Source organism: Ovis canadensis, chromosome 3 (genome assembly GCF_042477335.2).
Source record: "Ovis canadensis isolate MfBH-ARS-UI-01 breed Bighorn chromosome 3, ARS-UI_OviCan_v2, whole genome shotgun sequence".
In the NCBI taxonomy this organism is placed as follows: Eukaryota; Metazoa; Chordata; class Mammalia; order Artiodactyla; family Bovidae; genus Ovis; species Ovis canadensis.
In genome coordinates, this window is record NC_091247.1 from 93,446,911 (window position 1) to 93,470,115 (window position 23,205).

The 23,205-nt window shown below is 36.9% G+C and overlaps 1 protein-coding gene across 9 annotated transcripts in view; it reads left to right on the forward strand.

Annotated features, from left to right (window-relative positions):
• Window positions 1-23,205, forward strand: part of ZNF638 (zinc finger protein 638) — a 135,188-nt gene that overhangs the window by 86,899 nt on the left and 25,084 nt on the right. For all 9 annotated transcript variants that reach the window (XM_069583641.1, XM_069583642.1, XM_069583645.1 and 6 more), the window contains 8 exons: window positions 11,915-11,973; window positions 12,192-12,244; window positions 16,693-16,743; window positions 18,372-18,443; window positions 19,235-19,321; window positions 19,764-19,832; window positions 20,394-20,431; window positions 22,228-22,359. In XM_069583641.1, the coding sequence (XP_069439742.1) occupies window positions 11,915-11,973; window positions 12,192-12,244; window positions 16,693-16,743; window positions 18,372-18,443; window positions 19,235-19,321; window positions 19,764-19,832; window positions 20,394-20,431; window positions 22,228-22,359 (561 nt within the window). The remainder of the gene's footprint in view (window positions 1-11,914; window positions 11,974-12,191; window positions 12,245-16,692; window positions 16,744-18,371; window positions 18,444-19,234; window positions 19,322-19,763; window positions 19,833-20,393; window positions 20,432-22,227; window positions 22,360-23,205) is intronic.

The following is a 23,205-nucleotide window of genomic DNA, read 5'->3' on the forward strand; positions in this document are numbered from 1 at the left end:
TTTGCATTTCTTTTTCTTGGGGGTGGTCTTGATCCCTGCCTCCTGTACAGTGTCCCAAACTTCCATCCATAGTTCTTCAGGCATTCTATCAGATCTAATCCCTTGAATCTGTTTCTCACTTCCACTGTATAATTGTAAGGAGTTTGATTTTGGTCACACCTGAATGGTCTAGTGATTTTCCTTACTTTCTTCAATTTAAATCTGCATTTGGCAATAAGGAATTTATGATCTGAGCCACAGTCAGCTCTCAGTCTTGTTTTGCTGACTGTATAGAGCTTCTCCATCATTGGCTGCAAAGAATGTAATCAGTCTGATTTCAGTGTTGACCATCTGGTGATGTCCATGTGTAGTCTTCTCTTGTGTTGTTGGAAGAGTGACTCCGTTATTCTCTTTTATATTCTTTTCCGTTATGGTTTATCACAAGATATTGTATATAGTTCTCTGTGATGTACATTAGGACCTTATTGTTTATCCATTCTAAATGTGATCATTTGCATCTACCAACCCCATACTCCCAGGCCATCCCTCTTCCTCCCCCCTCCACCTTGTCAACCCCAATTCTGTTCTCTGTGTCTAAAAGTCTTTCCATTTTACAGATAGGTTCATTTGTGCCATCTTTTAGATTCCACCCATGTGATATCGTATGATAATTGTTTTTCTCTTTCTGACTTCACTTAGTGTGATAATGTCTATAGTTGTATCCATGTTGCTACACTTGGCATTATTTCATTTTTTATGACTGAGTAGTATTCCATTGTATATGTATCGTATCTTTGTCCATTTATTTGTTGATGGAAATTTAGGTTGTTTTGGTGTCTTAGTTCTTGTGAATAGTGCTGCTATGAACATAGGTGTTCATGTGTCTTTTTGAATTACAGTTTTGCCTGGATATATTCCCGGGATTGCTGGATTATGTGCTAATTCTATTTTTAGTTTTCTGAGGAACCTGTTTGTTTTCCGTTGCAGCTGTACCAGCTTACATTCTCATTAGCAGTGCAGGAGGTTTCTCTTCTCCACATCCTCTGCAGCATTTCTTATTTATAGACTTTTTAATGATGATCATTCTGGCTGCTGTGAGATTGTACCTCATTGTAGTTTTGATTTGCATTTCTGTAATAATTAGTGAGGTTGAGCTTCTTTTCATGTGCTTACTGACTATCTGTATATCTTTGGAAAAATAGCTGTTGAGGTGGAAAATTAACTATTGAGATCTTTTGCCCATTTTTCGATTGGGTAGTTTGTTTTTTTGTTCTTGAGTTATATAAACTGTATATTTTGGAGATAAGCACTTGTTGGTCTGATCATTTATAGAAATTTTCTCCCACTCCATATCTTGTCTTCATTTTTTTGTTGTTGTTGGGTTTTTTTTACAGTTTTCTTTGCTTTGCAAATGCCTGTAAGTTTTATTTTTTCTTTTTATATCTATTGCCTTGGGCGACTAAGCTAAGAAAGACGTTGGTACCATTTATATCAGAATGTTTTTGCTATGCTTTCTTTTAGGAGTTTTATGGTGTTAAATGAAACTAGACACTGAAGGTGGCAGAGCACAAGGATATGAACTCACCTTACAAAAACCCCAGAATATGTTTTAAGTCTTTAAGCCATTTTGAGTTCATTTCTGTGTGTTGTGAAAGGGTATGTTCTTACTTCATTTATTTACATGCAGCTGTCCAACTTTCCCAGCACCATTTGCTGAAGAGACTGTCTTTTTCCCATTGTTTATTCTTGCTTCCTTCGTTGAAGATTAATTGACCGTAGATGTATAGGTTTATTTCTGGGCTCTCTATACTGTTCTAATCATTTGCATGTCTGTTTTTATACCAGGTGCAAACTGTTTTGTTTACTGTTGCTTTGTAGTATTGTCTGAAGTCTGGGAAAGTTACGCTTCCTGCTTCCCCCCACCTCTCAAAATTGCTTTGGCAATTGTGGGTCTATGGTTCCACATAAATTTTTGAGTTATTTTACTTCTGTGAAAAAATGTCATGAGGGGGTAATTTGATAGGGATCACATTTAATCTGTAGTTTTCTCTGGATAGTATTTCCATTTTAACAATGTTCTTTCAATTCAAGAGCATGGGCTATTTTTCAATTTCTTTGACTCTTATTTATTAATATTTTATAACTCTTAGCATGTCAGTTTTTCACCTCCTTGGTCAAGTTTATTCCTAGGTTTTTAAATTTTTTTGGTGAAACTTTTTTTCCTCATGGAAGGTTTATTTTTTTCCCAGTTTATTTATTTTTAATTGGAGTATAATTGGTTTACAGTATTGTGTTTGTTTCTGCCATGTATCTTTTGGTGAGATTTTAAAGGACATTCTCTTTCTGATATTTCATTTTTACTGTGAAGGTAATGCAACCAATTTCTGAATGTTAATCTTGTATCCTGCTACTTTGCTGAATTCATTTATTAGATCTGTTCGTTATTATGTATAGTTCTTAGGGCTTTCTATATATGTATCATGTCACCTGCATATAGTAACAGTTGTACCTCCTCGCTTCCAATTTGGATCCTTTTTATTTGTTACATGATAGGAGTTTTTATCTTGAATGGATATTGAATGGTTTTTCTGCATCTGTTGAGATGATCATGTGGTTTTTGACTTGTTAAATAAAATGAAGTCGCTTAGTCGTGTCCGACTCTTTGCGACTCCATGGACTGGGGCCCATCAGGTTCCTCCGTCCATGGGATTTTCCAGGCAAGAGTGCTGGAATGGATCGCCATTTCCTTCTCCAGAGGATCTTCCCGAACCAGGGTTCGAACCCTGGTCTCCTGCATTGCAGGCAGACGCTTTACCGTCTGAGCCACCAGGGAAGCCTGTTTTTGATGAAGACCTGTATCACTATGAACTGGTCTCTTATGAACTGCTTTTGCTGGATTGCAGAGGGCTTCCCTGGTAGCTCAGATGGTAAAGAGTCTGCCTACAATGTGGGAGACCTGGGTGTGATCCCTGGGTCAGGAAGATCCCCTGGAGAAGGAAGTGGCAACCCACTCCAGTACTCTTGCCCGGAGAATCCCATGGATGGAGGAGCCTGGTAGGCTACAGTCCATGGTGTCCCAAAGAGTCGGATACACAGAGCAGCTTCATTTCACATAGATTTTGTATGATTGTGTTGTCATTGTTTGTCTCAAGGTACTTTTTAATTTTCCTTATTGAACCCTTTTTTTTTTTTAAAGTAGCATGTTATTCAGTCTCCATGTAATCTTTTTTTTTCCTTGTTTCCTTTGGTTGATTTCTTGTTTCATGCCATTGTGATCAGAGAAAATGCTTGAAATAATTTCTGTACCCTTAAATTTGTTTAGGTTAGTTTTGTGCCCCCAGGACATGTGGTCAATCCTAGAAAATGTGTGTGCACTTGAAAAACATGTATATTCTGTGCAGTTTTTTAGATGCAGTGTCCTGAAAATAATACTTCTTACTTTTCTATTGTAACATTTGGGACCTCCGTCTGGAAAATCTCTCCATTGATGTGAGTGGGATGTTAGTCTCCTACTACTGTTGTCTTCCTGCTGATTTCTCCCTTCATATCTGTTAGTTATTTATGTATTTGGGTGCTCTTAAATTATGTGCATATTTGTTGATGAGTGTAAAATCTTCCTCTTGTATTGATCCTTTTATCATTGTATAGTGTCCTTTATCTTTGTAGCCTTTGCTTTAAAGTCTGTTTTGTCTGATAGGAGTATTGCAAGTCCCACTTTCTTTATTTTTGCATGAGATATCTTTTTCCATGCCCTCACTTTCAATCTGTATGTGTCCTTTGCCCTAAGGTGGATCTCTTGTAGGCAGAATATTGTAGGCTTTTATTTTTTAATCCAGTCTGTCACTCTTTTATTTTTTTAAGAGTTTTACACCTGATAGTGTATATCCCTTCTTCATTTTTAAAAATTAATTTTTGGCTGTGCTGGGTCTCTGTTGTGTGTGGGCTTCTCACTGGTTTCTTCTTTTGTTGCTGAGCACAGGCTTTATGGGTGCTGATTCAGTAGTTGCGGCACACAGACTCATTAGTTGTGGGGCCAGGCTTACTTGCTCTGTGGCACGTGTAGTCTTGCAGCACCAGCGATCGAACTCGTGTCCATTTCATTGGCAGGCAGATTCTTATCCAGTGCACCACTAGGGGAGTCCCACTCTGTGTCTTTGGATTGGAGTATTGACATTTAAAGTAATTATTGATTCATGTATTTATTGCTATTTCTTTTTTTTTCTTTAAAAAATTTATTGAAATATAGTTTATTTACACTTTTCATTAAAAAAAATGAAGTGTAGTTGATTTATATATTGCCACACCAAACTGTTTTCCAGTTGATTCTTTGTTTCTTCCTTTCTTTTACTTTTTGTGATTTGATCATTTCCTTTTATTCTGCCACTCCCTTCTGGCCTGCAGTATTTATGTATCGAAATCAACTGATAGCCTTCTGGAGGTTCCCTAGTAATGAACTCTGTTTTTGTTTTGCTGCCTTTAGAATTTTCTCTTTATCTTTAACTTTTGCCATTTTTATTATGTCTTGGAGTAGGTCTGTTTGGGTTCATCATGTTAGGGACCTTCTGTGCTTCCTATATCTGGATATGTTTCCTTCTTTAGGTTTGGGAAATTTTCAGCCATAATTTCTTCAAATACATTTTCAGTACCCTTTTTTCTTTCTCTTTCTTCAATCTCTGCATAGACTGGCCTGTGTTATATTATCCCATAGGTCTGTTATATTGCTTTTTTTTTTTTTCATTTGGCTTTCTGTCTGCTCTTTTGATTGGGTACTTTCCATTAGTCTGTCTTCTAGGTCACTTATTCTTTCTTCTACATTATTCATTTTGCTATTTACTGCTTTGAGCTCAGCTTTGATCTTGGCAAATGAATTTTTAGATTTTTACCTAGCTCCTTTTCACAGTTTCTAGTTCTTTTTTTTTTTTAATAATAATCTGTATTTCTCTTGATAGCCTTTCTTAATTATTTCAGTATTTTCATTATCTCATTTTTCAACTCAAGTGTCTGTTAGACTGAAGAGTTTTGTTTCATTGTTCCTTCAGGGAAATATTTTTGATATTTTAACTGAGAGTGGTTTCTCAGCTTCTCATTTTCCTTGTATTTGTCTTAGTCTGAGAGTTTAGGAGAAACAACTATCTCATGTAGTCTTAGAGGGCTATTTATAAGCAGAAACATCTCTGTATAGCTTGTGTGGGTTTTAATATTTTTTTGGTGTGAAGGCTGTTTTTGATTTGGATGCTTGCTATCTCTTTTGTCAGCATGTGCTGGTTGTTACCACCTTGATGAGGGGTATGCAGGTGCACAGATGCTAGACTCATGCAGGTTCCCAGGAAGGTGGGGGCTGCAGTTGTGTTCCTCTGCAGTGACGGTGTTATTTTCCAAAGCCCCAGAGAGGTGGGGCCGGTGGTTGGCATCGGGTCATGAAACCCTTGGCAGCAGTGGCAGGCCTTACATGCTCCCAGGGAAGTTGACCCTGAGTACAGACTCGGAGCAGTGGCAAGCCATGCAAGTTCCCGGAAAAGGGAGGGCATTGACCTGCATCCATTTGTAAAACCTTTGGCAACGGCAGTGGCTCCAGTCCGTGCCTACCTCTGGAATCTGAGGTAGCAGCCACGACTTGGACCCACCCCTGGAATTTGTGTGGGGCGCCTATGAGCATATGGAGAAAGAAGCTTCTGTGACATCCCTCTCCTCTCGCGCCCCCTAACAGTGGTCCCTTGTCTCTGTGAAGGACCCAGGCTTCTTCTTGGACTCCATCAGTTGTGGTGTACTACCTCATAACCCCTTCAGACTGTCTTCACACAGCCAACTCCAGTCCTGCCCTTTGGGCCTGACCTCCAAAGCCCAAGCCTCAGGACACAAGCTCCACCTGCCCTAGTGGTTGAATGGATGAGCATCTTAGGCTTTGGGGAGCTGGCCAGCACCAGCAGTCTGTTCAGGTTTCTCTTGGCTTTGTCCTCTGCACCTCTGTTGCTGAGCTCTCCTCTGAGGCTCCATTCTTCCATCTCTGTTCCCAGCTGATCTCGTCAGTGAGGGGACTTCCCAGTGTGCAGAGACCTTTTCCTCTTTCACAGCTCCCTCCCAGAGGCACAGGTCTTGTCCTGATTCCTTTCTTTATTTTCTCTTTCCTTCTGCCCTCCCCTGTTATGTGGAGATTTTCATGCTCCTTTGAAAGTCTGTCTTCTGGTATTGTTCAGTAGATGTTCTTTGTAAGTTGGTCTACATGTAGATGTACTTTTGATGAATCTGTGGGAGGAGAGCGCTGCATCCTATTTCTCACATTTTTCTATTGGGTTATTTGCCTTTTGAAAAATGTTCATCTGAAGGTGTTCATTATCCTAAGATACTAATTTTATATCATACATGAGAAGTATTTTCTTTTAGTCTGTTGCTTATGTGATACTTACAGTTTTTTTAATTTTGGTGTACTCCAGTTTTATTGCCTTTTTACTCTTAATGGCTTTTTCCTTTTATTTTAGAAGACCTTTATACCAGTGCCAGAAAGATACGTTTCCATTATTTTTTAAATCTGTTATTTGTGATACAGTGTGTGAATGATACGACTGTTTGCAAAATGGATAACCAATTAACCCAACACTATTTATGCCTTATTTATCTTTCCTTATTGATTTGTAAAGCTGTCTTGTGTATAAATGACCCTATACACGTAGATCTGTTTCAGTCTGTTTATTTTCGTATGAATACTGTGTAGTTTAAATTTTTATAACTATAGCTTTATAATACTTGTCATTTTTCTAATAGAATCGTTTTTCTCTGTTTTCTCCTTCCATGTATCTTTGCTTAATCTTAAGCATTTACTCCTACATATTAGATTTAGAATCAGTTTGTTCTCTAAAAAACCTTAATGTGCATTTAATTGGTACTGTACAGAATTTGTATTGATGTATTTACAGTACTAAATCTTTCTGTCCAAAAACAGGTTTTATTTCTTCATTTATTTAGACTTCATTTTGTGTCCCTCAGCGAGTTTTTACATTTTTTTTCCATAACATTCTTTTGTAATGTTTCCATAACATGCATTTTGGAAGACATGTTAATTTTTATTTATTTGTATATGTCATAAATATTATTTCAATTGCTATTAAAAGAGTTTTATTTTTTATGTTTTCTGGTTAGTTATTATTGGAGTAACCCATCATCCCAGTTTACTAATACTAGGTACATACATGCCCATCATTGTTCCATTGTCCTAATTTGAATAATGATTACATGATGACCATTGTCATTACCACTTTAGAAGTTTTTTCATTTTCAGTTAACAGAAAACTTCTCCAGTGGTTTATTAAACAAATAAGAGGTTTATTTATAACAGGAAATTGGCTGGTGGGTGATCTGTGGCTGATAGAACAGCTCTAAAATATCTTCAGGAACCCAGCCTTTTGATTTTTCTGATTCACTGTCATTAACGTGTACTTTTTCATCCTTTTTGTAAGATGATTATTGTACCTTCTGGCATTATTTCAATCTTTCAAACAGAAAGAAAGGAATGTGTCAGGAACACAATGAATTTTTAGTGTCCCTCCTCCCCTCCGCACACACCCCCAAGAAGGAGGAGTTCCCCAGCAACTTCCACCTCCATCTGATGTATCAGAACTGTGACACATATCCTCCCCTATGACAGAGAAGAATAAGGGGAAGCAAGAATTGAATGCATAATTTAATAATTTAAACTTTATTTTGAGACAGTTAAATGTTATTCAAAGTTTTCAGGAGGGCTATGACAGTGAAATCGATGGATTTGAAAAATTCATCAGGAAGTGATCTGCAGAATGAATTAGTTGGGCAAATGACTCTGAAGGCAAAGAAAGCATGTTGATTAAAGGAAAGAAGAGAAAAGATCACTGAAATCCGGTTAGGGCACTCATCTAGACAAGCAGACTACTCTTAAGAGTAGTAAAAGTTTGGGGTAGATTAGTAACCTTGACAATAGAAAGAAATAGCTTTTATACCATTGACTCAAGCAGGACTGGCTGATTATTAAAGTTTTAAATGTGAGATCAATATTCTTTAATTCTAAAATGTTTAATCTGGGAAAGTGACCGAGTAATGATACATTTAGGGTGTTAGAGTATTTCAAACAGATTAAAATAATTCTCTTAGATGACTTTTTTATAAGGTTGGTTAGGCAGCAGTGTAAGTTGAATAGTTCAGACATTTACTATTTTGATTTTCTTAATAATGAATGGCCTAAGTATCAGCACTGAAAACTAGAAAACATGCCATCTACCTGTCACAAACATTGATGTTCTTCAGTTAAATATGGTTTGAATGGTGCTGAATTTACTCATGATTTCGCTCTTGTGATTGACCAGAGGGAACCCGCAACAGAACTCTGGTTATGGCTTCTTCAAGGTTAGAAGTTTATGGGACAATCTTTTGGCCTGTTACCATAGGGGAAGACATTAAGATTTCCTGTCAGAGCAAGCACAAAATAGACTGGAAACTCAAACTAGGAAAAAGAAGGTCAGCCCTATAGCTTTCTTGGTCTACGCCTTAATTTTGGCATGAATAGTTAAAACCATGACAAAACCTTTCTGCCCATGTTTGATGTTTCATGTTATTTCATGTTAGGACTGTCTTGAACTCTGTGATTCAGAAAATATTCTCTTCATTTTGCTACTTCTTGGAATCAGTAATAAAATGTTAGAGAAAAGGTAAAAAATTTCTGTATCCCTGTATTACACCTGAAGAATTAAAGTATGGTTCTGCACAGTTCTGATGACAAACTTTGTCTGACAAATAACCTTGTGCTTCATTACAAGCCAGCATAGACATGAGTCTTTAACAATGATTCTTAACCAGTCTGCTGAAAGCAAGCATTCTTCTTTTCCAGAAAAATGGGCACATGTTGGTACTCAAAATTTTCCTTAAGGAAGCAGGAGTTCTTGATACAGAAAAAAATATAATCAGAGTTTTCAACAGACAGAAGGACCTTTGCAGTTATAAAATAGTGCTACGGCTCTTCAAGAAAACAGAAAAAACAAGACTTAAAAAACAGATTTACTGGTTTCAGCAAGATTCATGGTGACATTACATCTAAAACCTAGAGCAAGCAGTTAGCTTAGATTTAAGAAGACTGCATGGAGAACAAAAACAGTGCCAGGAAGCAGTGCATAGTGGTTTGAGCGTTATGGAAAATCTAATTAATAACAGATAAAACTGAGGATATACAATCAGTTCAGAAGAGGGTTTAGTTTCATTTTAATTCCAAAATTATTTCTTGGTACTTCCCTGGTGGTCCAGTGACTAAGACTCTATGCTTCCAATGCAAGGGGTGTAGGTTTGATCCCTGATCAGGGAACTAGATCCCACATGTGACAACTAAAAGTTTGTGTGTTGCAACTAAGAACCAGCACAATCCAATAAATAAATATTTAAGGAAAGAACTATTTCTTAAACATCTTTTGGATGTCAGCCATTGTGGTACATGCAGAAGATGCATTAATGAACAAGGCAGATGTGCTTCCATCCTTCTTAGGACTTAAGAGTCTATTAGTAAAGGTTAAAACGTCTAATTTTAATGAAGAGGAAGTCATGGTGGATACATCTAAGAGACCCAATCTGCATATAACTAGGATTCCAGAAAGAAAATACCACTTAAAAACTGGTGAAGATGTTAAGTTTCATAGTTATAAAGGTGAAAGCCCTAGTGATCCAGGCAGAAGCTATAAAAATGTAAAAGAGGTAGACCAGCCTTAGATAGCCAAGCAACTCATTCTCAAGGTTGCGTGAAAAGAAGATTGTCCATGGGATCGCAAGAGTTGGACATGGTTTAGTGACTAAACAACAGAGAGTAATAAAACCATTTAAACATAGAGCACATGTATGCTCAGTTATTTCTGACTCTTTGCCACCCCATGGACTATAGCCCACCAGGCTCCTCTGTCTGTGGTATTTCCCAGGCACGAATACTGAAGTGGGTTGCCATTTCTTCTTCCAGGGGATCTTTCCGGTCCAGGGATCAAACCTGAGTCTTTTGGATCTCCTAAATTGGTAGGCAGATTTTTTTTTTTTTTAATCACTGAGCCACCTGGGAAGCCCATTTAAACAGGGTAAAACACAAATAGTTGTATCTTTATAAAATAGTATAAATTGTTAAAAAAAGAATTAAAAAAAAATAACTTTGTCCTAAAATAATGTCATCAAAAATTAGCACGTATGCCAAGGTGTAAGGGCTTTTAAATTTATAAGAAGAAATCAATAGTTTCATATTTCTTTTGAAATTGGAGATGCCCATTAGTAAAATGGCAAGGAGAAGGCAACGGCAACCCACTCCAGTACTCTTGCCTGAAAAATCCCATGGATGGAGGAGCCTAGTAGCCTGCAGTCCACGGAGTCACACAGAGTCACACAGAGTCGGACACGACTAAAGCGACTTAGCAGCATTAGTAGAATATAAGCAGGAGGATGAGTATCTTCTAAACTACTGGGGGTAAGGGAGATGTTTGGATAAAATCCCATATGGCACAAAAGGAAATGGCAAAGATGCCTCCAAAGAAAGAAAACATAAAATGACAGCAATTATAAGTTCACATCATTTTAACACGTATTTATTGGATGTTCACTAATTGCCAAGCTTAAAGAGCAATGCACCTTTCAGTAAGGTAGTTATGGAAGGTCTCATTAAAAATGTGAAAAGTAGGTGAAGGTGTAAATTGTTCCTTGAATTGGGAGCATTCCAAACAGCAACTGCAGAAGACTTCTCAAGTCCATGCCTATGTAGTTTGTTTTGTTTTAGGAGTTTAAAGGGTGCTTGGGATTGAAAGTAGTTCAGTTCATCAGTTCAATCCCTCTGTTGTGTCCGACTGTTTGCAACCCCATGAATTGCGGCACGCCAGGCCTCCCTGTCCATCACCATCTCCCAGAGTTCACTCAGACTCGTGCCCATTGAGTCAGTGATGCCATCCAACCATCTCATCCTCGGTCGTCCCCTCTCCTCCTGCCCCCAATCCTTCCCAGCATCAGAGTCTTTTCCAGTGAGTCAACTCTTTGCATGAGGTGCCCAAAGTAATGGAGTTTCAGCTTCAGCATCATTCCTTCCAAAGAAATCCCAGGGCTGATGTCCTTCAGAATGGACTGGTTGGATCTCCTTGCAGTCCAAGGGACTCTCAAGAGTCTTCTCCAACACCACAGTTCAAAAGCATCAATTCTTCAGCGCTCAGCTTTCTTCACAGTCCAACTCTCACATCCGTACATGACCACAGGAAAAACCATAGCCTTGACTAGACAGACCTTAGTTGGCAAAGTAATGTCTCTGCTTTTGACTATACTATCTAGATTGGTCATAACTTTTCTTCCAAGGAGTAAGCGTCTTTTAATTTCATGGTTGCAGTCACCATCTGCAGTGATTTTGGAGCCCAAAAAAGTAGAGATGGCTGTAAAGAGATATGTGGTGATTTGGGGGTAAAGAATGGGTGAAATGAGTAGAGTAAACTTTTAAGTATTAACTTTTTTTCTAAGTGTGATGAAAGGTTTTGAGTTTAGGACTGGCAGTTATCAATCTGGTTCTATGTTAAAAATGAAGTGAGGGTGGTTGAAAAGCAAAGACAGAAGCAGAGACCATTATGAGTCTATTATAGTAATTAAAGCAAAAGATTGTGATAGATCTGACCAGAGTGATTGTAATTAGATACCAGAAATGGTATGGCACTATTAGAAATGTCTTTGAAAGATAGTGATAAGAAAATGTCAGTAAGTGATAAAAGACAAGGTGTAGAATTACACTGTATAATTACAAGTTGAAAATATTTTATTTCTGTTTATAAATAGAAAAGGTAATTAGCATTTTTACTTTAGGGTAAGATTTTTATTTGTGGTTGTACATGTGTATAATTTCATATGCTTTTGTGTTTTTTGTATATTCCCTTTTATAATTTGAGAAGAGGCTTAAGGTTTTCAAAATATTTTTCCTTCATAGAACAAAGAAGTGAAGAAAAAGATGTCAGATTCAAAGAAAACATCTGCATCTACTTTAAAGTAAGTAATTCTATGATTTTCTGTGTGAGAATAAATAGGCATATGAATTAAATTTTAAAAGTTTTGACAACTACATTTTTAATATATTTTAATCTCCCTGACTCAAGTGGGACATCATTCTGATTAATTATTTTAAACTTTTTTAGATTTAAGCTTTGCATCTTTAGAAGATTTTGGTCTTAGAATTTCTTTGCTAATTTTTTTTCTTCTTTTAATAGAAAAGATACAGATGCTTCCACAGGTATTGAAACTGTGACTGCAGCTTCTACTAGTAAGTTGTTACTTTTAATACTCCTCTAATATATTTTGTCAGTTTACTGGAAACTTCTTGCAAGGTGATGGTAGGAAAATAGTATTCATTGTGCTTTAGTAGAAGGGATCCACATTGGCCCCTGTTTTAAGCTAGTGATCCATTGGAGAATGCCCATATTCTTCAGCCTTGCATAAATGACCCCTTACCCTTTCCCCCAGATTACTTTTTCAGTCTCTTGTCACACAGGTGTACATTATGTTTCAGTTACTCAGAGCAGTTTATTTTCCAGCTGTTCTGTCCTATTTCATTTCACAGCTCTTTATACAGTCCATTCATGTGGAGTCATTGTCTTAAGTTCCAGTTAACTTTACTTGCTAACAACCTGCTCCAGTATTCTTACCTCTAGATCCCATGGACAAAGGAGCCTGGTGGGCTGCTGTCCATGGGGTCGCACAGAGTCGGACACGACTGAAGCAACTTAACATGCGTGCATGCATTGGAGAAGGAAATGGCAACCCACTCCAGATCTTGCCTGGAGAATCCCAGAATAGATGAGCCTGGTGGCTGCCGTCTATGGGATTGCACAGAGTCGGACACGACTAAAGCGACTTAGCAGCAGCAGTAAGCACGTCTGAAGTACCTACTTAGTAGGTACCAGGCCTTGTGCAAGATAATGAACATACAAAGCCAATTAAAACTCCTTTTGGAGGGTCAAGGTGGAGCAAATTTGAATTTATTCTTTAAGGGCTATCTCAGAAAATGCTTCTTTTTGATACCTTTCATGAACCTTAGGCAGTTCAGTTCAGTTCAGTCACTCAGTCATGTCTTACTCTTTGTGACCCCATGGGCTGCACTAGGACAGGCTTCCCTGTCCATTACCAACTCCTGGACCCTGCTCAAACTCATGTCCATTGAGTCGGTGATGGGATCCAACCATCTTATCCTCTGTCGCCCCCTTCTCGTCCTGCCTTCAGTCTTTCCCAGCATCAGGGTCTTTTCTAATGAGTCAGTTCTTCACATTATATCTTTGATCTGCTTGCAGTCTAAGGGACTCTCAAGAGTTTTCTCCAACACCATAGTTCAAAAGCATCGATTCTTTGGCACTCAGTCATTTTTATGGTCCAATTCACACATCCCTACATAACTACTGGAAAAACCATAGCTTTGACTATACAGACCTTTGTTGGCAACGTAATGTCTCTGCTTTTAACATGTTGTCTAGGTTTGTCATAGCTTTTCTTCCAAGGAGCAAGCGTCTTTTAATTTCACAGCTGTGGTCACCATCTGCAGTGATTTTGAAGCCCAAGAGAATAAAACCTAGCACTTTCCACTTTTCCCCCACCTATTCACCATGAAGTGGTGGGACCAGGTGCCATGATCTTCATTTTTTGACTGTTTGAGTTTTAAGCCAGCTTTTTCACTCTCCTCTTTCAGCTTCATCAAGAGACTCGTTAGTTCCTTTTTGCTTTCTGCCATGAGGGTGGTATCATCTGCATATCTGAGGTTATTGATATTTCTCCCCACAATCTTGATTCCAGCTTGTGCTTTGTCCAGCCCAGCATTTCGCATGATGTACTCTGCATATAAGTTATATAAGCAGGTGACAGTATACAGCCTTGACATACTCCTTTCCCAGTTTTGAACTAGTCTGTTGTTCCATGCCTGGTTCTAACTGTAGCTTCTTGACCTACATGCAGGTTTCACAGGAGGCAGGCAGAATACCAAGGTGGTCTGGTGTTCCCATTTCTTGAAGACTTTTCCACAGTTTGTTGTGATCCACACAGTCAAAGGCTTTAACGTAGTCAGTGAAGCAGAAGTAGATGTTTTTCTGGAACTCTCTTGTTTTTTCTATGATCCAGCGGATGTTGGCAATTTGATCTCTGGTCCCTTTGCCTTTTCTAAATCCAGCTTGAACATCTGAAAGTTCTTGATTCATGTACTGTTGAAGCCTAGCTTGAAGGATTTTGAGCTTGACCTTGCTAGCATGTGAAATAAGTGTAATTGTGTGGTAGTTTGAGCATTCTTTGGCATTGCCCTTTTTTGGGATTGGAGATTGGAATGATACTGACCTTTTCCAGTCCTGTGGCCACTGCTCAGTTTTCCAGATTTGTTGGCATATTGAGTGCAGCACTTTCACAGCATTATCTTTTAGGATTTGAAATAGCTCAACTGGAATTCCATCACCTCCACTATCTAGTGATGCTTCCTAAGTCCACTTGACTTCACATCCCAGGATGTCTGGTTATCTAGATCAATAAGATCCTTTTTGTATAGTTCTTCTGTGTATTCTTGTCTCCTCTTATTAATCTCTTCTACTTCTGTTAGGTCCATGCCATTTCTGTCCTTTATTGTTCCCATCTTTGCGTGAAATGTTCCCTTGGTATCTCTTAATTTTCTAGTCTTTTCGCATTGTATTGTTTTCCTCTATTTCCTTACGTCATTCACTTAGGAAGGCTTTCTTGTCTATCCTTGCTATTCTTTGGAATTCTGCATTCAGATACTTATCTTTCCTCTTCTACTTTGCCTTTAGCTTCTCTTCTTTTCTGTTATTTGTAAGGCCTCCTCAGACAACCATTTTGCCTTTTTGCATTTCTTTTTCTTGGGGATGGTTTTATCATTGCCTCGTGAACAATGTTACAAACCTCCATCCATAGTTTTTGAGACACTCAAGCAGATCTAATCCCTTGAATCGACTTGTCACTTCCATTGTATAATTGCAAGGGATTTGATTTAGGTCATACCTGAATGGTCTAGTGGTTTTCTCTACTTTCTTCAGTTTAAGTCTGAATTTTGCAATTGGAGTTTATGATCTGAGCCGCAGTCAGCTCCCGGTCTTGTTTTTGCTGACTGTATAGAACTTCTCCATCTTTGGCTGCAAAGAATATAATCAGTCTGATTTCAGCATTGAACATCTTGTGATGTCCATGTATAGAGTCGACTCTTATGTTGTTGAAAGAGGGTGTTTGCTATGACCAGTGTGTTGTCTTGGCAAAACTCTGTTAGCCTTTGCCATGCTTAATTTTGTACTCTAAGATCAAGCTTGCCTGTTACTCCAGGTATCTCTTAACTTCCTATTTTTGCATTCCAGTCCTCTATGATGAAAAGGTGTTAGTTCTATAAGGTCTTTCAGGTCATCATAGAACCGTTTAACTTCAGCTTCTTTGGCATTAGTGGTTGGAATATAGACTTGGATTGCTATGATACTGAATGGTTTGCCTTGGATAGGAACAGAGATCATTCTGTCATTTTTGAGACTGCATTTCAGACTCTTGTTGACTATGAGGTCATCGTAGAACCATTCAACTTCAGCTTCTTTAGCATTAGTGGTTGGGGCATAGACTTGAATTATTATGATATTGAATCATTGGCCTTGGAAATGAACTGAATTACTAACATATTGAATGGTTTTCCTTGGAAACAAACTGAGATCATCCTGTCATTTTTGAGACTGCACCCAAGTGTTGCATTTTGGACCCTTGTTGACTTTGAGGGCTATTCCATTTCTTAGGGATTCTTGCCACCAAGAATCAGATACAGTGATCATATGAATTAAATTTGCCCATTCCTGTCCAGTTTAGTTCACTGATTTCTAAAATGTCAATGTTTACTCTTGCCACCTCTTGTTTGCTACTGCTGCTAAGTTGCTTCAGTTGTGTCTGACTCTGTGCGACCCCATAGACGGCAGCCCACCAGGCTTCCCCATCCCTGGGATTCTTCAGGCAAGAACACTGGAGTGGGTTGCCATTTCCTTCTCCAGTGCATAAAAGTGAAAAGTGAAAGTGAAGTCGCCCAGTCATGTCCAACTCTTAGCAACCCCGTGGACTGCAGCCTACCAGATTCCTCCATCCATGGGACGTTCCAGGCAAAAGTACTGGAGTGGGGTGCCATTGCCTTCTCTGATCTCCAGTTTGACTACTTCCAATTTACCTTGATTCATGGACCTAACATTCCAGGTTCCTATGCAGTATTGTTCTTTTCATCATAGGACTTTTACTTTCACCACCAGACACATCCACAACTTGGCGTTGTTTCTGCTTCGGCTCAGCCTTTTCATTCCTTCTGGAGCTATTTCTCTGCTCTTATCCAGTAGCATATTGGGCATTTATCATCCTGGGGAGTTCATCTTTCAGTGTCATACCTTTTTGCCTTTTCATTCTGTTCATGGGGTTCTCATGGCAAGAATGCTGAAGTGGTTTGCCATTCCCTTCTCCAGTGGACCACGTTTTGTCAGAACTCTCTACCATGACCTGTCCGTCTTGCGTGGCCCTACATGGCACGGCACGTAGTTTCATTTAGACAAGGGTGTGATCCATGTAATCAGTTGATTAGTTTTCTGTGATTGTGGTTTTCATTCTCTCTGCCCTCTGATGGATAAGGATAAGAAGGTTATGCCAAGTTAGCTCTTTCCTAAATGTAAATGATATTTTTTGTAATGTGTTATTGATGTATTTTTCTTATTATTTTAGCCAAAACTGGACAAACCAAGACATCTGCAACCAAAGTAAATAAATCTTCAGGTATGTTTTCTACATTAGGATGTTAGACATATTAATTAAATTATTTAAGACGGTTTTGTCAGTAGTCTTGGATTTCATGTGATAAAGTGTTGAGTGTATACCAATTTTTGAAATTTACAGTCATCTAGAAGTTTTAAGAAGGCATATGTAGTAGACAGTGCTCTTTTCCTGCAGTTATTATCAAAATAAAATAATTTAACTGGCAAAATATTTCTCGTGGTGAATATTAGAAATATTTCCCTTTTTCTCTTTTTGGTCTTCTCTGTTTACTTTTCTTTTATAAAATAGTCCAGGTAACAAACTTATGGCAAATTATGTTCTATTTGCCTTTTTTGTAGGCTACATTATATTTTAAAGTAACTAATTTAATTTTTTTCTCCTTGCCCTAGTATTTATCCCTCTTTCTGTTTTTCCTATACTAGAAGTAGTAAAGTGAATTTCTTTGTGGTAATAGCATAGAATAGTGAAAGAAACACCTTAAGGGTTCATTTGGGCTAAGGTTACTGCAGTGTGACAAAACTTGGGCATGACTAGGAAATGACTGGTTAAATGACAATATAAAGAGTAGTATTTCTCTTTTTGAGCAAAAATTAAGGTCTCTCTCTGGATATGAACAGTGGATTTGTAAGCTATTTTGATTAAGTATTGTAGATGTTATAATTTCTTTTAATAACTTTTCAAAAGCATGATCATATTTTTACGGAAGGTCCTGTTAAATAGGGTGATTACCACCATTGTTTATAAATAGGGTAGTGTGCACAGAAATCAGTAAATTTCCCCAGACTTCACAATTTAACGTGGAATTCAGCTTGGATTTAATGACTTCTGATCCTGGGCTTTTTCGTCATATACTGTCTTGCTACTTGTTGAGAATCCTGATTTTAAGAACTAAACCTCTTGTTGCTCTCTGAATAAAAAGGTTCAGTTTTTCTTGTTCTCTGGCAGTCTTTTTAGTGACACTTAGATGATCACAGTCTTTATATAAACATCATTTTGGAATATAGGCAACAGTAATATATGCATATGTACAAAGTGTTAAAGTTCAAAAAGTTCTGTTAAAATAGGACCCATTATGAATGAGTCAAAACAATCTTGATGTGGCCTGACCATGATATAGGTATTCTTAAGGGCTTCCTTGGTGACTCAGCTGGTAAAGAATCCGCCTGCAGTGCGGGAGATCTGGGTTTGATCCCTGGGTTGGGAAGATCCCCTGGAGAAGGGAATGGCTACCCACTCCAGTATTCTGGCCTAGAGAATTCCATGGACCGCATAGTCCAGGGAGTTACAAACAGTCGACTGGGAGCCAAGGAAGTGTGAATTGGGAGGTCCTAAATATAACTGCTTTTGGAACCATTAAAGCTGTCAGAAATGTTTTTATATCCTGTAGTTAGTAATTTTGCTTCTAGTTGATTTAAGTAACTTGCCTGAATGCTATTTTTTAAGTACCCAAAAAGGGAGGTGAATTATCATTTCTAATTTAGCAAATGATCTGTATCCCTAAAGATGATAGCATTTTATGTTTTGAATAAAATATAGTCTGTTGCTCTTACATCCTTTGTGAGGTTCTTTCAGTATTGTTGATACTAGTTAATAAATAAACCAGTTTTGACTGAGCTTTTGTGATTTAGGGAAGTCAGCGGGTTCTGTCAAATCTGTGGTAACAGTAGCTGCTAAAGGTAATAAAGCTTCAATCAAAACAGGTAAGACTGTTGAAAGGTTATATTGTTTATTCTTAATTCTGTTTTAAAGACTATAATAAATATATCAAAAGCAAGTTTTAAATTTATAGAATTTGTATCTAGCAGTAGCAGTATCTAATAACATCTTGAAAAGTTTAGTAGATACTTTTTTGATACTTAAAACTTAACACAATACAACTTTTGTTTTTAGGTGCTTTGGTCTTTGACAGTTTTTGCCATTGAAGATATTTTTGGAAACATTGTGACGCTGTATAATATTAGGCTGCTATAACCACTTCCCCACTGTTTAATCTTTCTTTTCCTCATGTTTTCAGAGTTCTCACTTCATATTATCTTTCTCAGCTTATAGAACTCCCCTAATATTTCTACTTTAAATATTTTCTTTCCATTTTATAAGAATGTATCTTCCATCAAGAAATGAAACACTAAATTGTAACATGTTGAAACTAACATGATCTGTTTATTAATATATTTTCCCAGTAGACTAATGTAATTGTAAAGAATCTTTGTGGAAATAATAAAATAGAATTTTTGTGTGTGATTTTGGTGTGCTTTTGGCACATGAAGATCAAATTTGTGAATCATTAATAACCCTTAACAAAAATTATATCTCAGTTTATATTTTCTTTAAATCTTACTGGTAAACAGATATTGAAAAAAATTAGAAATACCTGGAAGAGAGCTGCTTTTATAATGAAGTTGAACTACTTATTTACTGACATAGTAGTATGAAACATGCTAAATGACTGAAAAGAGCCTTATAATAATGGTTCAGCTCTTACTTTTAAAAGCAAAATCTGGTGGAAAGAAGTCTCTGGAAGTCAAAAAGACTGGAATTGTCAAGAACAAAGACACCAGTAAATCTGTGAATGTACCAGGTAAGCTTGAATTGCTATCATTCAGTGCTTTTGTTTCATTAAATCCTATCTGTATACATTGGAGGTATATTTTGGAGTAGTTGCTTAAAAATCAAAAGGATTGTTTTGTGTTTCAAAGGAAAATTTGTATTAGCTTTGTCTTTAATCAGGTCAGCTTATGGAGACTTGAAATAACAAAATAACCTAGCTTAAGTTCCTGTTTATATTCATTGGTTTAATTGTATTAGTGTGTTTTTCTAGACTAATAAAAGCTCAGCTGGTAAGGAATCCACCTGCAATGCAGGAGACTTAGGTTCGATCCCTTGGTTGGGAAAATCCTTTGGAGAAGGGAAAGGCTACCCACACCAGTATTCTGACCTGGAGAATTCCATGGATATACAGTCCATGGGGTCACAGAGTCGGATGCGACTGAGCAACTTTCACTTTCACTGTAATCTTGCAGAAAGCTCTGAAATGAAGACAAATGTGGAAGTCAAAACCACTGAAAATGGAGCTAAAGAAACTATTTCAGGTAGGTAAATAGAAATTTTAGTTTATTGTCTTATGTTTAAAGATGAAAGATTAAAAATAAATTTTACTAAGGTTTTTGTATCATAGGTATATATATATGTAGAAGATATATATTACATATATAATATATATAATATTACATATATAATATATATAATATAACATATATAATATGTTGGAAATGACAACCCACTGCAGTATTCTTGCCTGGGAAATCCCACGGACAGAGGGGCCTGGTGGGCTACAGTCTATGGGGTCGCAAAGAGTTGGAAACAGCTGAGTGATTCAACAGCAACAACTATAGGGTTATACCTAGGTGAATTTAAGAATATTGTGATTCAGATCTTCACCTTATCTCTTGATTTTGCTCTCAGAAGAAATAAAACTGAATATTATTTAAAAGCCAGTGATTTTTGTAACTGTATCCTACTTAAATTTCTCTGGTCCTTTGCCTGTTACATACATTTTCGTGAAGCTACTATTTAATCCGTTGTGGAATAAAGTTAGATCTTGATAAATAAAATACATTTGTATGAATTCTTATTTTATTTTGTATCTTCAGCTGCTTTGGAGGCCACAGAAAATGAACCAGTCAACAAGGTCAGGTTTTAATTTCACTTTTTTTTTAAGTGTAAGAGATTGTGACGCAGTGTAGTTTTCTTACTATAAACCCAGGTAAAAAATGTACATATAAGGTATGGTGAAAATCCTGGTCTTTTGTGACCTTGTAAATATGTTTTGAGTTCAAAAATCTTGAGTTGCAGAGTAAGTCACAGAAATTTAGGTGCAGATTATCCTAAGTAGATGTATTTATTGAGCATTTCTTTTCACTGAGAAGAAAGTATTAGGCCAGCTGGGTTTTTGAGTAGAAAAACAACAGAATTTTGTGAAATTTCTTTTTTCTTATGGAAGCAAATGGGAGATACGTTAATACTTAGAATACCAGTTAATTTTTTGTATGTTAGAGGAGCAGGTGGCATTTGCAGTTCTGTTTCAAGGGCATTAAGTTCTCTTTGTTTTTCTGTGCTTATATGTGTCATTTTGAATATGTTAAAATTTCATTAATTTAGAAATTAGTGGTTGAGATCTTGAGACCCTTCAGATGCTGAAGATAAGTTCATATTAGAATGGTTGCCCTATTCGTCAAGTAGTAGTGAAGTAGTATGTGTTAACTTACTATTTTGGTTTGAGAAGAATATCAAAATATTCTACTGCTGTTTAAAGCAGCAGTAGAATATATAGATTTACTTATTGCATTCTAGAAGGAATCATTTACGAACACAGTTTGTATGCTATTTAAAAATCATTCTCAACTAGCTTATGAAAATTATAATTTTCTACCCTCTCACCCTCCAGAAAGAAAAGTTACAAGTTGCCAATTTACTATAATGCACTTTTGTGGATTTCACCCAACATCCACTAAAGGAAAAGTTGGCATTTTGGGGGGGGTCATCTTGAAGAATGAAATAGATCTAAGAGAAGAGAAGGCAGAAATGAAAGTATTTTGTAGTGATGATTGGGTTATGGGGTAAGGATACTAAGAGACTAGGTAAGCTTTTTTATATTGCTTAAAAGGGATTATTTTACTCAGTATGGTAAAAGAATATGCCCTGATTTCCAGTAGTCATCTATAGGTGTGAGAGTTGGACTGTAAAGAAAGCTAAGCGCAGAAGAATTGATGCTTTTGAATTGTGGTGTTGGAGAAGGCTCTTGAGAGTCCCTTGGACTGCAAGGAGATCCAGCCAGTCCATCCTAAAGGAAATCAGTCCTGTATAGTCATTGGAAGGACTGATGCTAAAGATGAAACTCCCATTACATTGGCCACCTGATGCAAAGAACTAACTCATTTGAAAAGACCCTGATGCTGGGAAAGATTGAGGGCAGGAGGAGAAGGGGATGACAGGATGAGATGGTTGGATGGCATCACCGACTCAATGGACATGAGTTTGAGCAAACTGGGAGTTGGTGATGGACAGGGAAGCCTGGCGTGCTGCAGTCCATGGGATTGCAAAGAGTTGGACGCGACTGAGCAACTGAACTGAACTAAGCTGATTTGGAGCTTCAAATATTAGCATCACAAGGCACAGGAATGGGAACTGTACATGAAAGAGTTATAGTCAAAGACAGGCAGCGTTATGTTTTTAAACTTGTTTTTTAAGTAGTGGTTACAGAAGAGAACTAAAGACCTTGACTAGATGACAGAATTATTCTGTATACTTAAAGAGTGGGAAAATGCATTTTGTTCTGTTTTTAATTTGTGGTTTAGACCAACTTTCTGAATTAATCAGCATATTAAATGCAATTTAAATTCTAACAGTGATCTGCAGTGTAAAACTTAAATATAACAAGTAAATAACAGTTAAGTTTTAATGTCAATTCTGAAATTTGTTTTGAAGGAAACAGAAGAAATGTGTATGGTACTTATTTCTGATTTGCCTAGTAAAGGATATTCTGTTGAAGAAGTTTCCAACCTTGTAAAACCATTTGGTGGTTTAAAGGATATTTTGATTTTATCATCTCATAAGAAGGTAAGAGTTGAAAATAGTTGTGAATTCATGTTGTCTGCAAGCATATTTTGAAAAATATTAACCTTACAAAGCTTGAAGGGTTTTAAGAGCAACACCTCAAAATAAGCCGTCTCAAGCTAAGGCATTTTTAAATTTTTGTATTTTTAAAATACAAAATACAGTTAATCACTTAATTTTAAAGTTTTATTTTATAATCAGGTGTAGTTTTATGGTGGGAAGGATGGATTTCCCCATTAAAAATTTGCTTGAACATTTAACAGAAAATACTTTATATAATAATAGTTTTTTAACAACTTACAAAGTTTTGTTTAGCTGTCTTTACTAGTATTTCTGCTTTTTATTTTTTTACCATTTATATTCAAATGGGAAATAACCATTTTCAGACTCAGACTGATGGAGTCATCAGTACATAGAACCAGCCTAGTTTTATCTGTATGTCTTCAGTTTTCTGTAAGTGTTTATTGCTTTTGTAATTTTAAAACAAAATGTGTTAATAATGAACAACTTGTAGAAGTTATTTATAGGACATGAAAGTTCAGAGAAATTTAAATAATGGAAACAGCACCCTCAGGGTGGTGGGAAGTAGCATTCTTATAGAAAGGAGTTGGTGATCATTAGAAATTTTTGAGAGTCGAACCAGTGTACTTAAGAAAACAAAGAAGGAAGGGATAGTAAGTGTAAGTAATTATATTCAGTTTTACCTTATATCAGAAGTAGATTACTTGAATGGTTGCACAGTTCTACATTAAAAGTCATTGAATTGTATACTTAAATGGGTGAACTTTATGATATGTAAACTATATTTCATTAAAGCTATTTTCTAAAAAGCACATTATTTATAATGTT